The sequence below is a fragment of the Enhydra lutris genome, unplaced genomic scaffold (assembly GCF_002288905.1).
Source record: "Enhydra lutris kenyoni isolate GAN:26980312 unplaced genomic scaffold, ASM228890v2 scaffoldscaffold68, whole genome shotgun sequence".
In the NCBI taxonomy this organism is placed as follows: domain Eukaryota; kingdom Metazoa; phylum Chordata; class Mammalia; order Carnivora; family Mustelidae; genus Enhydra; species Enhydra lutris.
Genome location: NW_019154152.1, coordinates 4432721 through 4450232, shown reverse-complemented (window position 1 = coordinate 4450232; position 17512 = coordinate 4432721). Strand labels below are relative to the sequence as shown.

The 17512-nt window shown below is 35.5% G+C and overlaps 1 protein-coding gene across 1 annotated transcript in view; it reads right to left on the bottom strand.

Annotated features, from left to right (window-relative positions):
• Positions 1-17512, bottom strand: part of LOC111159403 (SET binding factor 2) — a 501856-nt gene that overhangs the window by 267039 nt on the left and 217305 nt on the right. Inside the window, exons 4-5 of the mRNA XM_022521837.1 lie at positions 3019-3141; positions 1620-1730 (exon numbers count right to left, since the gene is read on the bottom strand). Coding sequence (XP_022377545.1) covers positions 1620-1730; positions 3019-3141 — 234 coding nt within the window. The remainder of the gene's footprint in view (positions 1-1619; positions 1731-3018; positions 3142-17512) is intronic.

The window sequence follows — 17512 nt, the reverse complement described above, 5'->3', positions numbered from 1 at the left end:
CCAATTTTATGTCAATAAAACTTGGAGAAAGAAATAAAACTATATAATATGAACCATATATGCGTTATTTTAAAATTTTTAGTAGCCACAATAAAAAGTTTTTTACTTTTTTTATTATTTTTTTACTTATTTGTCAGAGAAATGGAGAGAAAGACAGAAAGAGCACAAAGGCAGGGGTTGTGGCAAGCAGAATCTGGAGAAGCATGCTCCCCACAGAGCAGGGAGCCCGACACAGGACTCAATCCCAGGACCCTGGGATCATGACCTGAGCTGAAGGCAAATGCTTAACCAACTGAGCCATCCTGCTATCCCCCAACAAAAAGTTTTTTTAAATTAAAAAATAAATTCACAAAATAAAGTCAGCAGAAATCCCACCATGATAAAGGTCCTTGAAACAATGCCACTGCTATCAAATTTAGGTTATTTGTGACCAAACTCATATTTTATATTCTTCCCTTGGAGCGGGGGAGAAGACTGAGGGAATAGGGCACAGGAGAAAAAAAGGGAATAAAAATTAAAGAAAAACAGAAGATACCAGGTAAGACAAAACATAGTTAAAAGGCAAAGGGCAAAGCAAATGGATGTCCATTTCACTGGAAGTATCATCTCTGTCAGACTGAGGAGGATAAACAATGGAAGTTTTAGAGGCCTGTCCTCTTCCACAGTATTACACAAGAATAAACAAAATACACGATCAACTAATCAGTTTTAGGGCTTAAGGAGAAGAATTTTTTTTTTAAGTTTGGTCCTCTAGAAACATTGAGACATAGAAGCTGAGGTTCTTATTTTTCTACTGCAGAGACGAAAATAAAAATCTTTGGACAAACAAGATGAAAAACCCATGACCACTCTGACAAAGTTTTGTTTCAGTAAAATAATTTAATGTTCTCCTTTAAGGCTAAATATATGACAAAATCCTTGGGAAATTTTAAGGAATAGATTACACTTTTTGGAAAAGATCTGTGATTCTGGATGATCATCAACATTATTATTGCTAAAAGTAGCAAACTGAAATAAGAAAAATAAGCCTCCTTCTTTCAAAGCTTACATGTGAGCTATTCTGTTAAAGATTACAAACACAGAAAAATGGTTTTAGGGTCATGTATAATTGCTGTTATCCAGGGAAATGAATAAATAAATAAACCTATTCAGAAGTAGTTATAAGCGCTACAAAAAATTGTTTTGAGAGTTTTCTTAATGTTATCTCCTAATTTTTAATCACATAAATTTTTTGATATGTTAATAAAATGAGCCATAACTACATAGAGGAGGAAGAAAGGCAAAAAGAATGTATTTTTAAATGTTTAAATATTAAAAAAAGTGCGTTTCCAAGAAAATGTAAACTAGAGTTCAAGTTACACAAAATATGACTTCTAATTATGCTATGTTAAAGGTGAACCCTGAGTTAAAATTAACCTCGTGATCTAAGAAAAGAATGGAATCTTGGGTCTCTCTCTAGAAGGCAGACCACAGGGATAATGGTTAACTAAGATCTTCTTTAAAATGAGAATATTCAAGGACTTCTTTTTTTTTTTTTTCCTTTCCTTCATAAATTAAATTAACTGGAGGAGAAGAAAAGAGGAATAGGTCCTCTTCGTTTCCCTTCTCAGTCTATTTACCTGAGACCCTCCAGCCGCTGGGACAAGGCATGCACACAGGTTTGCAATGAGACTTTCCAAGGAGACATTCAGACTATCCACATACACAGTGTAGATCAAACCTAGGCAAGCCTGCAAAGAGAAGATGCATGCAGTTTTTTCATGGAAAAAGTAAGCATTGAAAATAAATTGCTGCAACATCTGCTGCTAGGAAATTTCCCTTTGAAGTCAGTAAAGTATATTCTACAATGACCACAGAACAAATTTTTAGCAGCAAATATTATTAGGTTTATTAAATTTTCTTCCTTAATCAGAAGCTCTAAATGAGCTTCTGAGGTAAGTTTATAAAAAACAGAAATCTATAATTTGTAAAACAGGGGCTTGAGCTCAGATAACCACTTTAGCAAATTTGTAGGGCTTTAAAACTGTTTTTCTCTTACTTTACAAAACTCCCAATTTCAAGATAAAAATTAAGAAATTTTATATTTTTGTGATTCTTACAAATTCAGAACATCTGCTTTACAGAAAAATTTTGTGAATTATTACAGAGGTTAGCAAAATAGAGGTAAGATATTATAAACACTTTAAGTTCAGAAGAAGGTAGGTAGTAAAATGGAAGACAAAATACAATCTTTACAGATGATTCAGTTTATTAAAATTTGTGACTTTAAAAATTAGAATTTGTTAGAAGTTACCCATTATCACTGAAATCTTGAAATGAAGCTAATTTTTATACAATATATAATCTCAATAATATACAAAGTTTTCCAGAAATTCCAAGTCCTTGGGAAATATTAAGGTATATTTTATACCCTTCAAAGAGATCTGTGATTTTGGACAATAATCAACATTACTATTACCAAAGGTAGCAACTGAAATAAAAGAATAGCCCTCTTCTTTCATAGCTTAAATGTATTTACAACTAAATAAAAATTTTTTTTGCATTGGAAAATTCGAAGTGTCTCAAAAAGGAAAATATCTGGAAGTAAAGAATATTTTAAAGCCATCCTGGCAATCAGAACTTTTTGAAATTGCAAATATCCATTCTACTTACTTGGGCCTGGTATTCCTCAAAAGAAGATAAATAAAAACAGACAAAATTGTTATATTACTAATGCATTTTAAATTTGCTACAAGCAATCAAATAATTTCTTTTAGATTCATAAATTTTGGAGTCAGTAGCCATGGGATCTATATTAAAGCAAACACTACATCTTTATAAGTTTAAATAGTCACATTAACTCAGGAATTTATTTTACCCAACATAAACACATTTTTCAGTTCACACTAAATTTGTTTTATTGATGGATCCCTAAATCAATTTAAAGACATTTTAAATACAAAATCATGTTACCACGGTTCACTCAAAATAGATTCACACAATAATACAGATCAATAATGACAACTGTGAGTTCTTTACCCTAAAAATTTCTGGATAATCTAATCTGGATACCAACACCAGGCTTTTGGGAGCAAACACTTCTGCAGGCTGAATTAAACCAGACACTTCCACTTCACCTTCAATCTCTTCCTTCTTTGTTCCCTAGAAAAAGATGCACTGTAATCAAGAGACAGAATTTCCTAGGTTTATAACTCACAAAAAAACAGACATATCACACATTTTCATGTAATTTATAAAATCCAAAATTAATTATAAAATATAATTTATAATATAATTTACAAAACTCAAAAGTAAAGACACAGACTTTGACAGGAATCTAAGAAGCAAGTAAGCAGGCAAAAAATTATAAAGGAAGGCACGCTTATTTCACTTCTGAAAAGCTCCTTATGCTATAGATTCATACCACAGCTTTACAGGAGCATTTGGTTTCTGACGGAGGTACCAGTAATCAAAGGTAAAGAAGACACATTCAAATTATTTAAATTGTGACCCAAACAACTAAAAATGACACTCACTTAAATGGAAAATCAGTTTTTAAGAAAGAAAAGATCTGTTTTAGAAGTAAGGCACTAATTTTCATTCTTGTTTTTCTAATTGTTTCAATCTTTCAAACAAAAGTGATGATCATTTAGGATTCTAAGACTGACAGAATGCTCAGTGCACTTAGAAGTAAAGCCCAACTGGCTCTAAATTCCTTTTGTTAGTAAGCAACAATATTTTTTGAGAAGAGAAAATATCTTTATACACAAAACTAAATTTTGGAATATAGTTACTACCAGTGAACTGTACACTTAATAATGGTTAAAGTGCTAAATCATATGTCCTGTATTTTTTAGCACAATAAAAACATCTATAATAAAAAATATCCTACATTTCAATGACTAAAAATACTAATTAGTGAAATAAGCTTTGAAAACATTATTCTCATTTATGTGTCGACAAATATTTCCTCTGTACCTACTGTTGCATAATACTTTATGATACCCTATAAAACTTTCATAGCAATATTTCAAAACAATATTTCAAAGAAAAAAAGACAAGAGAGTAAAGCATTCAGATTTATTTCTAAATGATATCCTAAGATGCCAGGTCATTTTCCCTAACTAGAATCCTCTTCCTTTTCTTTTCCATTAATCAAAGTTCCAGCTCAAAATTCTATCTCCCTCCTGAAACCTTTCCTTTATTCATTTTTCTCCTAGTCTTACTTCTCAGCACAGTTTACCAAGATATCATACATCTCCAAACTCATTTCTCCCACCAAACCTCTCCCCAAAATGCCACAAAAAGCCATACCCACCTGCGTGCTTTACAGCTCTACTTAGATGACTAACAGGTATCTTTTTTTTTTTTAATATTTTATTTATTTGACAGAGAGAGACACAGTGAGAGAGGGAACACAAGCAGGGGGTGTGGGAGAGAGAGAAGCAGGCTTCCCGCCGAGCAGAGAGCTCGATGCGGGGCTCGATCCCAGGACCCTAGGATCATGACCTGAGCCGAGGGCAGATGCTTAACGAATGAGCCACCCAGGTGCCCCCACTAACAGGTATCTTAAGCATGTCTAAACACAGCTCCAGTGTTTCTCCCTGAACTCTATTCCTCCCACAGTATTTTCAGCCTCTGTTCATGGAAATCCTCTCTCCATTTGGCAGATCAAAATCGCTGATTCCTCTCTCTTTTGTATCTCATATCCAAACTGTCAGCAAATCCTGACTGCTTACCATGTCCACTGTTACCACAATACTATGAGCCATCATCACTGCCTGTCTGCATTATTTTACCAGGCTCCTTCAATCTCTCCCATTCCACTTTAGCCCCATTCTACTTCCTTGTAGCTCTAAAACATGCTGGACATGCTCCCAGCCAAGGGTCTTAATACTGTTTGTTCTTCCTCTCCCTAGAATACTCTCTTCACAGATATTCTAATGATGAATTTCCTCATTTCCATTAGGTCTTCATTCAAGTGACTTCTGCTGTTAAGCCTTTGCTGGCACCCTATTTAAAATTGGAGTTCTGGGGCGCCTGGGTGGCTCAGTCAGTTAAGTGCCTGCCTTTGGCTCAGGTCATGATCCTGGGGTTCTGAGATCAAGTTCCCCATCAGGTTCCTGCTCTGCGGGAGTCTGCTACTCCCTCTGCCCCAGCCCCTGCTCATGCTTGAGCTCTTGTAAGCATTCTGTAGCTTGCTCTCTCTCAAAGAAATAAAGAAATAAAAATCTTAAAAATAAAATAAAATAAAATTGCAATTCTCTAACATTCCCTGTCTTCTTCCCTTGCTTTATTTTTTCCCACGGCACTTGTTACCATCCAACATACTACCCATTCCACTTATTTTTTGTTTGTCTGTCTCTTCCATTAGAATATGCGCCATAAAAACGAGGATTTCTGTCTTGCCTACTGGTAATTTCCCAGTTCCTAAAGCAAGAGCTGGGCACATGCGCACATACTTTCTGAATATTTCTTCACTGCAGGAATGAATTTTCTTAGAATAGTTTTCTGGATATTTTACTAAAGAAAGTCTTCTTCCCCACTCATAGAAGCCAAGAACTATATTTTCTATCTCCTTTGGAGCCCATATATTTTCTAATACAGTGAAATATAATCAAGTACTAGATGTCTATGGAATGCATATATCCAAAGGGAACTATCTGTTTACTTTTTGTATGTGTTATAAGATCCCTATGTCTTGAATGATTTTCATTTGTTACAAAGCAAAAGCTTTGTTAAAGGTTGGTTTCTGAAATCCTTAGAAATAATAAAAATGTGATGAATATGAATTTGCCGAAGATTTCCACACATAATGAATCATATTCTTTGTGGATTACTAACAAATCTGAAATGACAAAAGAATGACTAAAATTCCTGAAAGAGATAAAGCTATTCATTTTATGAGACTGTGATAAATCCCCTAGAGTACCATTAGAAGCCAGCTTGACTAAGGAGATAACCATTTCAATTAAATGACTATTAACCTACTTTGACCAAAACATAAAATAGAATGCATTGGTCATCTTTTTTTTTTTTTTTTTTTTTAGATTTTATTTATTTATTTGAGTGAGAGAGAGCACAAGACTGAGCCATTCAGGAGCCCTGCATTGGTCATTTCTTAAAGCTATTCTTTAAACATTCACTAACAGAACAGTTATTAACAAAAAGATATGGAAACTTAAAAATAAGCAGTAAACTTAAAACACAGGGTATGAATCTAATAGATGTTATAATAATGCTTTCAAATTTAATTTTTTTTTAAAGATTTTATTTGTTCATTTGAGAGAGAGAGAGGGAGTGAGCAAGTGAGAGAACACAAGCGGCAGAGGCAGAGGGAGAAGCAGGCTCCCTGCTGAGCAGGGAACCCATGCAGAGCTGGATCCCAGGACCCCAGGATCACGACCTGAGCCAAAGGCAGACACCTATGGGCTGAGCCACCCAGGAGCTCCAACATTTAATACTGTGTAGCAGAAAACATTTTCACATATTTTATCTCACGAACAACATTTGCAACCCTTTTCCTATCCTAAGATTATTCCTATTTCTAGTAGGTCTCATTAAAGATACAAATTCATCTCTTTTTTTTAAGATAATAAGTTTATCTTAAACACTCTTCACTGAATTATCTCATAAAGTCACCTTATCCTTTGTACCTATCACAAGCACATGCCACAACATGCCCATTTACAGATTTTTTTTCTGCCTATTATTACTATGGACTACACATACTAGTGGAATTCTCAGCTTCTGTGTAGTTTACATTCTATATAGGTCACAGACTCTTTGCTTCAATAATATGGGATAAGTTAGTACTCACCCTACCAATCTACCTCAAAAATGCTATTGCCCTTTGAACATACCTTGAGACAAAAATGCTAAGAATTATTAGATTACAGATTTAATAGGCTGACTCCATAGGCATATTATTCAGGAAGTTCATCCTATCACTTAGGTTTAATCCATCAACCTCAACTTTGTTGCATTCTTGATACTTGATTCCTATCTCTTCTATCTTCTTGCTGAATACGGTATCACCTCTGTGCCAAGCTCATTTTCAACAATGCTATTTCATACTAAAACTCCTCTTAGAATATTTCTTTAAACATTCCAGTTAGAAAGGAGGTTAAAAGGAGGGCACCTGGTTGGCTCAGTCATTAAGCTTCTACCTTACCCTTGGGTCATGATCTCAGGGTCCTGGGATGGAGTCTGCACCTCCCTCTCCCTCTGCCCCTCTCCCACAGCTCCTACTCTCCCTCCCTCTGTCAAATAAACAAATAAAGTCTTTCTAAAAAGAGGATAAAAGGAATTACAGAAATAAAAATTATCAGTTCTACCTTTCCCTTTTGAAATATAAGCAATTTATTTCAGTGCGCTACTATATAAAACTGCCTTGGTTATGCAATTCAAGGACTTTAAAATTTTCCAATATTGGAAATAAAAGAGAATAAGTAGTTGCAAAGTTCTGTAAGGTCTATAATTCTCCCCGAAAAGCTACTCTGTTTCTTGTTAATCATGTTGACACGTCCACATGGTAAAACCTGGCTTTTCCTTGCATCAGTCTAGAAAACAATGACTACATGAGAAATACACATATCAGGATAACAAGCCTTCAGACAAATCAGGCCAATAGTCTTCAGTTCAGAATTAAATTTACCTTTAGCAAAGACAATATCCAGATATTTTCCCCCTTCAACAGTTCCTGGGTTCTATAGTGTTCTAAAGGTAGAACAAATTTATTTGTAGAGCTACTATACTTTCACCCAGAAAGCTTTCTATTTTTAAGTGGCACATAGTCCATAAATTATTTTTCTTTTAAGATATACTAAGGAAGCATTTTTCAAAGTGTTTTCTACTGAAAACTAATAAATACTACTTAGCAAAAAGGTTTTCAAATCAAAGAATTTCGCAAACAGTAAGTTAAAGCCAAGTTAAACAGCTTTCTTTACTGCACGGTTTCTCAGACTTTGACATGCAAATATTGTTTGTACAATGCCAAGCAAAGGAGGTATAAAATATTTCTCAAACTTTTTGGACCAGTGAAACCTCTTTATTACAGAACATTTAGAGGATCTAGTGCCCTATGGAATACACTCTGGGAAAGGCTATCATAAATTATTTTAAAATACAAAATATGTGAAACTGAAGTGTGTTTATGTTCATAGGTTCTATATTCTTAGAAAGTTAGTTAAACAGATAAACAAGTTATTCTAGTTGGTATCTGTTTCATTAATTTATTTCATAAAGTAAGGTAAGCTCAGATGAGAAAACAATGCTGCTGGGAGCCAGGGTACTGCACAGCTACTGCTGGAATATATTTAGCATATCTGTGGTCTCTTCTCACTAAATGAGTTACGAACTTCTACTCTTGATCAACAGTTCTCAAACTTCAGTGTGCTTCAAACCATGCAGGGCTTGTTAAAACAGATTTCTAAGTCCCATCCTTAGTGTTTCTGATTCGGTAGATCCGAGGTGGGGATTTACATTTCTGTTTTTTTTTTTTTTTTTTTTAAGATTTTATTTATTTATTTGATAGAGATGACAAGTAGGCAGAGAGGCATGCAGAGAGAGAGAGGAAGGGAAGCAGGCTCCCTGCCGAGCAGAGAGCCCGATGCGGGGCTCGATCCCAGGACCCTGGGATCATGACCTGAGTCAAGGCAGAGGCTTTAACCCACTGAGCCACCCAGGTGCCCCAGGATTTACATTTCTAACAGGTTCCCCAGTGATGCTGATACTGCTGGTTCAGGGACCACACTTTCAGAATCACTGCTCAAGACTAAATAATATGAAAATACCAATGAAATTAACAACATACACTCTATACTATACTAAGCATCATATCACTGTTAATTAATTCATTTATACAATAAAGTTTTATTAAATACTATTTCCCAGTAAAGAAAACCAGAACTCCTTGGAGAAATGACATTCTACTATATCTGGGTCAGAAAAAAATGTATACAATGAGTCTATTCATCTTATGTCAAGGAATAACAGAATCAAAATGAATAAAAATTGCAGTTGATTGAAACTCCTCAAACACACAAAAATGCATGAGTCCATAATAACAATTTTTTAAAGTGGTCACTAGTGACGACTGCTAGGGTACTAATCTACTATTCTGACATTTTTTTAAAAAAGAATAACTAGGGGTGCCTGGGTGGCTCAGTGGGTTAAAGCCTCTGCCTTCAGCTCGGGTCATGATCTCAGGGTCCTGGGATCGAGCCCCGCGTCGGGCTCTCTGCTCGGCGGGGAGCCTGCTTCCCTCTCTCTCTGCCTGCCTCTCTGCCTACTTGTGATCTCTCTCTCTCTGTCAAATAAATAAAATCTTAAAAAAAAAAAAAAAGAATAACTAAATTTACTAAACTTTTATATCAAGGTATAGTTGATAAATGTTCTATTTTATAGATGAATTTCATTCAGTTAATAAGTACAGAAGGGGTGGGGCGCCTGGGTGGCTCAGTGATTAAAGCCTCTGCCTTCGGCTCGGGTCATGATCTCGGGGTCCTGGGATCGAGTCCCGCATGGGGCTCTCTGCTCAGCGGGGAGCCTGCCTCCTCCTCCTGTCTCTCTCTGCCTGCCTCTCTGCCTACTTGTGATCTGTCTGTCAAATTTAAAAAAAAAAAAAAAATCTTAAAAAAAAAATCTTTAAAAAAAAAATAAGTGCAGAAGGGGTAAGAGAATGAGGAAAACACCTTTTTGCAATTCCTATTGAAATAATGTATTTAGGCAATGATCATCAATAGATCCTAAAACCATCAAGTGAAGGATGGTACTACCCAAACCCACAAATCAATCTTAACATTACTAAAACTAGAGCAACCAGAAATTAAGTTCCTCTTGATAATGATAAAATAGGAAGTACAGCACAATATTTGAATAGTCTTGCTTTAAAAATTGAATGTGGATCTAATTAAGCCTCTAAGTCTAATTATAATTATCACTTCATGGAAAATATGCCAAATAGAAGTACAAGTTAAATAATAATATGGGGAATTAATCAGCCAAATCCAGAATGTAGGGCCTTCCATAGGAGAAATGACACAGTTTCTCCACCACACACAAGAGTGGGACTGTTACCGAAGAAATTTAAGAAATATCAACATTACAATATGTATAACTTATCTGGAGTCTGACTTAAATAAACCAAGACATTTCTGAGACAATAAGTTAGGTATTAGATGATATTAAGGAACTATTCAAAATTATAATTAATTTTGTTAAATATTATAATGGTAGATTGAGATATAAGAAAACCCTTACAGTTAGAGACGCATACTAAAATATCTATAAGGGAAATACAATGTCTGGGGTTTTCATTAAAATGCCTCTCCCTCAAAAAAAAAAAAAAAGATTTAGATTTTAAAAGGCTGACAAATACCGGTAATCTTTATTTTTAAAAAAATTTTTTAAGATTTTATTTATTTATTTGATAGAGATCACAAGTAGGCAGAGAAGCAGGCAGAGAGAGAGGGGGAAGCAGGCTCCCTGCCGAGCAGAGAGCCCAATGTGGGGCTCAATCTCAGGACTGTGGGATCATGACCTGAGCCAAAGGCAGAGGCTTAACCTACTGAGCCGGCCAGGAGTCCCTATTTTTAAAAATTTTAAAAGGTGGGTACAGTGTAATACAGTTCATTATACTATTGACTTTAATTTTCTATATGTTTAAAAATTTCCATAATAGGGACGCCTGGATGGTTCAGTGGTTTGGGCCTCTGCCTTCATCTCAGGTCATGATCTCAGGGTCCTGGGATCAAGCCCCGCATGGGGCTCTCTGCTCAGCGGGGAGCCTGTTTCCCCCTCTCTCTCTCTCTGCCTGCCTCTCTGCCTACTTGTGATCTCTATCAAATAAATAAAATCTTAAAAAAAAAAATTTCCATAATAAAAATTAAAGGAAATAAAACCTTCGCTGAGCACCTGGTATGTGTTGACATGGTTGCAAGTGATGGGAATTTAGAAGTCAACCAAAGAGACAAAGATCTATATTCTTTCCATAGATCTATATTTTTGTAGATGTAAGTATATTATCTCATTAAATCCTTCCAACAATCCTCTGAAGTAGGTGCTATTATCATGACTTACCCATGGTGGAAAAATTTACATAGCGTGAGGTAAAGTAATTTACTGGAAGTTACACTTGTGTAGTAAATTTAGAGAACTAAGGTCTGAATCCAGAGACAAGTCTGTGAAAATTTTTAAAAGGGACCTTAGAAAAACATCTAATTAAAACTTCTCAAAGGATAAGCAAATAGAGATTGAGAGGTTACAATGTTCACACATAAACTATAAAAAATGATTAGTGATATGTAAACTTGTTTGTGCATTTAACGTGTTTTACTGGGTGTCCACCAAGGGCCAAGCACTAAGGCTGCAGTAGAGACAGAGCCCCTGCCCTTATGAAGCACATATTCTGGGAGGGGAGACCAAATGAAAAGATGAATTAAAAAAATGAGCAAAATAATTCATTTGTCTTAAGTCCTATGGAGATTTTTTCAAAAGATGAACAATGGAGAGTGACTGGTCAAGGGAGCAAGGGAGATCAGAGAAAGCTTCTCTGAGAAGGTGAAGTTGGAGCTGACATTTGCAAGACGAGCAACTAGTTTCTTGAAAATCTCAGGCAGTACAATTCAGACAGAGACACAGGCAAATGAAAAGGACCTTAGGTAAGAAGGAGTTTGGTATATTTTAAGAAATGTAAGAGCAGCAAGAATATATAAAACCCAAGTCATTATAAAGAAAACTATGGCTCACCAGAAGTGTAGCTACGATCTGTCACCATACAACACTATTACAATATCATCGACTGTATTCCCTATGCTGTGACCTTTATTCCTATGATTTATTTATTCCATAACTTGAAGTCTGTGTCTTCCACTCTCCTTCACCCTTTTTGCCCATCCTCCCGCCCTCTTTCTCTGGCAACCATCACTTTGTTTTCTGTATTTATAGGCCTGATTCCGTTTTTTGTTTGTTTATTCATTTATTTTTCAGATTCCACAAGAGTGGAATCATATGATAACTGTCTTAGTCTGACTTATTTCACTTAGCTTAATACCCTCTAGGTCCATCCATGTTATTGCAAATGGCATGATCTCATGCTTTGTTATGACTGTGATATTCCACCATATATCTGGAATATTATACACACCTTCCTTATCTATTTGCTTTTTTTTTTTTTTTTTTTAAGATTTATTTATTTATTTATTTGGCAAAGAAAGAGAGACACAGAGAGAACACAAGCAGGGGGAGCTGGAGAGAGAGAAGCAGGCTTCCCGCTGAGCAGGGAGCGCGATGTGGGGCTCAATCCCAGGACCCTGGTATCATGACCTGAGCCGAAGGCAGAGGCTTAAACCACTGAGCCACCCAGGCACCCTATTTGTTTATTGATGTACACTTAGGTTGCTTCCACATCTTGGCTATTATAAATAATACTGCAGTAAAAACAAAGGTGCATATATCTTCTCAAATTAGTGTTTTCATTTTCTTTGGGTAAATACCCAGTAGTGGAATGATTGGATCATATGGTATTTCTCTTTTTATTTTTTGGGAGACCTCCATACTATTTTCCACAGTGGCTATACCAGTTTACATTCCTACTAACACCAGACAGAGATTTCATATCCTTGCCAACACGTTATTTCTTGTCTTTCTGATTTTAGCCATTTGAGAGGTGCTTCTCATTGTGGTTTTTATTTGCATTTCTCTGATGATGAGCAATACTGAACATCTTTTCATGTGTCTGTCTGCCATCTGTAAGTCTTCTTGGCGAAAAAGTCTATTTAGGTCCTCTGCGCATTTTTTTAAAAAATATTTATTTATTTGAGAGAGAGAGAGTTCACAAGCAGGGGAGGGAGGTGCAGAGAGAGAGAGAATCCTGAAGCAGACTCTCTGCTGAGCGTAGAGCCCAGTGCAGGGCTTGATCCCAGGACCAAGAGATCATGACCTGATCTGAAATCAAGAGTCAGCCGCTTAACTGAACTCAGCAACCCAAGTGCCCCCTCTGTGCATTTTTAATTAAAACTGTTTCTTGAAGAGTTTTAAGCAAGGAGGGTTATCTCAATTCTGTTTTGAAAAAAATCACTCTAATGTTGAATGAAGAATAGCTTGCAAAAGTAGAAATAGGAAGGCATTGTTAGAAGTCTGGTAGGTGGGTGGATGTTGGGGAGGGTATGTGCTATATGGTAAGTGCTATGAAGTGTTTAAACCTGGTGATTCACAGACCTGTACCCCTGGGGCTAATAATATATTATATGTTAATAAAAAATTAAAAATTAAAAAAAAAGAAGTCTGTTAGATAAGGCAAGATGTACAGTAGAGTAGTAATGGGAGATAGAAGAAAAGTAGTGATTAAGGATTCAATCTGGAATTAGAATTGACAGGATTTGCTGATGGCTAGAATGTGCAGGATAAAAGAAAGGGAGGGTAAGTGGTAATTCTAAGTTTTATGTTTGAACACATGGCTGGATAGTAATGACATTTACTAAAGATAGAAAACTAAAGAAGACACAGATAGGGGCTGGAGATGGAAAGAGGAATGGGGAGTAATGAGGAGGCAATATGCCTTGCATATTTTAAAGGCTCAATAAATGTGAGTTCCATTCCTCTTTCAATCAGTTTTTTTCTATTATTATAAAAACAGGACAGCAAGAAGCTAAAGTTCTGTTTAGAAATAATGACTATAAAGTCAATTATATCTCAATTAAAAAAAAAAAACAAAAAAATGGCTATAAAAACAATTTAAAGGTAATCAAAAATAAGACATAGGCATATACTAAATGCAACAAGTTTAAAAAGTAGTAAACAGTATATAGGGTTAATTATTTTTACTTTTTAAATAAAGATTTTATTTATTTGACAGAGACACAGCAAGAGAGGGAACACAAGCTGGAGAAGTGGGAGAGGGAGAAGCAGGTTTCCTGTTTGAGCAGGGAGCCCAATGGGGGGCTTGATCCCAGGACCCAGAGATCATGACCTGAGCCGAAGGTAGACGCTTAACAACTGAATCACCCAGGCACCCCTATGTTTACATTTTTAATGTGGAGGAGAAAAGGCCTGCAAGGTTATACTCCCAAAAATTAGAATTTTTCTTAGCATATGTCTTTGGTCATGGGATTATGGCTGACACATACCACATAAAAATATACAAGTATCTAGTGAAAAATAATCTGCTAAAATATTTACTCTTGTACTATCTTTATAACAAAAAGTTTAAAGTTTTAAAAGTAAACAGTAACGTTTATCAGTAGGTTTATTTAACACAGAATGGTTGGCCATACATAGCAGGTGTCACAGAAGGATAAGGTGTAGTTTTCTGTGTCAGGAAATTTATATTCTAGCTTAAGTGCTAAAACCAACACAGGTGAAATAACAGCAATAAGTGCAAAACAATATTATAACATTTCGAAGTTCATATTTAAAGTGCTTGAGAAACTCTGAGAAGGGAAATCAGTGAGGCCCACAGCAGTGAGCTGGAATTTAAAGGATAAATAGAAAAGTCAGAGATAAAGGTAAAGGGAAAAGAAGAAATCCAACAATGAGACAAGTTAAAGCATCCAAAGAGTCAAACTCAGAAAAAAGCAGTATGCTACGTACATGACCAGCTTGAATTTTACTATGTATCTAATCTACCTATTACATTTTCCTAATTTTAGCCCTTATATACCTTTTAAAAATATGAGCTAAACACTAAATTTTTATGCTAGGCATACGTAAGTAAAGTGTGTTGCCTATGTTCACATTATTAGTGGATAAAATAGATTAATTTGTAATATACTTTTTAATGATAATCTGTTGAAGCTTTAATTTTTGACATCTTTTATTTCAGTAATTTTTACCATGTACCTTTTTTTAAACACCCTTTACCCTCCAGTTAATTAATATGCACTGAATAAATCAGTTAATAAGTTAATCATCATTAACTGAAAAATATGATCATTGTTACTATGTTCCTTATCCTTTATCCCCAAGACATAATTAATTCAAATCAATTGTTAGTTATTACTCAAGAATTCTTTGGTATATCTTTTAAGATTATTAAGAGCATCTAGGACTGACTTCAAATGTCAACAATATGACAAATACTATTAAGCTAATCCTTATCTCTGAAGAAAAAGAAATAATTATCACAAACTTTTGTATGAGGTAGGAAAACTGCAAATAAACTTGTTCGTTTCTTTCTAACAAGGCTAACCAACTCCAAATTAGGTTCTCATAAATTCAAGAATATTATTTTGTGAAATACAAAAGTCAATGGGCTCTTTTGAAAGTTCTTTTCCATTATGTGTTAAAATTGGTTAAAAAGACTAGAAATGACAAAACATTAAATTAGTTTTTAGGTGAAAAATTATATTATTTGGTGAGTTACAAGATCATAGGACTTAAGTTTACAAATTCATAATTTAAGCACAATGTAAATAAAAGGTACTTTCCTGGAATCCCTAATTTAGAAGTTTATAATGTTGGGCACTAAGATCCAAGATTTCAGCATTATTTTTTTAAAGAACACATGTTGAAACTTTAATGATCATGTAACATGGCATAGTGAAACATTCCATAAAGACACAGGACATTTGGTCATATTAAATATATTGGTCTAAAAAGCAGGCTTTTATTCAAATGATGAAATATTCTGTGGATCATAATTTATGTAGAAACTCTATATCTACTTTGAGCAAAATTGATATATATCTCTAAAATCAGAAGTAGTTAGGGGTGCCTGACTGGCTCAGTCAGAAGAACATCTGACTCTTGACCTCAGGGTAATGAGTTTGAGCCCCGCATTGGGTATAAAGATTACTTAAACAAAACTTAATTAGGGGTGCCTGGGTGGCTCAGTCAGTTAAGTGTCCAACTCTTGATTTCAGCTCAGGTCAAGATTTTAGGGTTGTGAGACTGAACCCTGCATTGGGCTCCCTCCTTGGCGGGGACTTTGTACTGAGATTCTTTCCCTCTGCCCCTCACCCCACTCTTGCTCAAGTGTTGTCCCTCTCTCTCTCTAAGGTGAATAAATAAATCTTTTTTTTTTTAAAGATTTTATTTATTTATTTGTCAGAGAGAGAGACAGCACAAACAGCGGGGAGCAGCAGGCAGAGGGGGAGGCAAACAGAGGGAGAAGCAGGCTCCCCGCTGAGCAAGAAGTCCCACACGGGACTTGATCCCAGGACCCTGGGATCATGACCTGAGCTGAAGGCAAATGCTTAACCGACTGAGCCACCCAGGCGTCCCAATAAATCTTTTTTTTAAAAAAGTATAAAATCAGAGGTAGTTAACATGATAGAATAATAAAACAATATAGTACTAGAAGGTAACCACTTCATTTTACAAACAAGGAATCTCATGCCTAGAGACATGAAATCACTTGCTACGATCATACAGCTCATTCAATGTAGAATGGGGATTAATAAGTCAAGTCTTCTAACTCGTGGGTTAGTTCTCTTTCAGCTATCTTGTATTCATATACAACCTTTAAAAGAAATAGGTATTAGTTCAAAGAACTGTTTAGAAGACATGACATACGAAAAGTCAAGCTATAAATCTGGGAAGATGTTCACACTTTATTCCATTAAGTATAGCTGCCTGTAATAATCCTTCTTGCATTTAAATTAAATAGTAACAACAATACACAATTCTTGCTGCAGCCCTTCTTATTGTAAAATTGTCCAAATTTAAGAAAAGGCATTTAATATTGAAGGATTTTGGGAAATTGTTCTCAAAAGTTTGTCCTGTTGTTTTTTGGTTTTTGGTTTTTTTTTTAAGATTTTATTTATTTATCTGACAGAGAGAGATCACAAGTAGTCAGAGAGGCAGGCAGAGAGAGGGAGGGAAGCAGGCTCCCTGCCGAGCAGAGAGCCCGATGTGGGACTCGATCCCAGGACCCTGAGATCATGACCCGAGCCGAAGGTAGCGGCTTAAACCACTGAGCCACCCAGGCGCCCCTGTCCTATTGTTTTAATGTCTCATACATTTTAAGCATATAATACTCATCAGTCATAACTAATTCAATGAAATGTTTTCTCTACAGAATGCATCTGTGATGGATGTCAAGAGGAGTGCTAAGACACAGCATTCTGTGCAGTAAGAAATTCTCAGTTTGAAAAGGGAGAGGATGGAGAAAGAACCCTTGCACAAAAAGCATAATCTTCCATTCCTACTACAAAGAGAATCCTATGTGGATATTTGTATATGTTGCAAATTATCAAACGTCAGAATAAACTCAAGATATATGTCCCCCAATTCTTACGTCTGTCTGAATTATGTTACTTATGCTAGTTTTCACTCGATTCTCTTCATTGAATGAGGTCTGAGGATTAGTCTCTAGGATACCATCAAGTATAATGCTGACTGTGGGGTACCTGGCTGGCTCAGTAGGTGGAGTGTGTAACTCTTGATCTTGGGGTTGTGAGTTCGAGCCCAAAAGGGGGCATAGAGATTACTTAAAAAAAAAATCTTAAAAAAAAATGTATAATGTTAGTCTTCTGTAATTTCTTTTTTAAGATTTTATTTATTTATTTGACATAGAGAGATCATAAGCAGG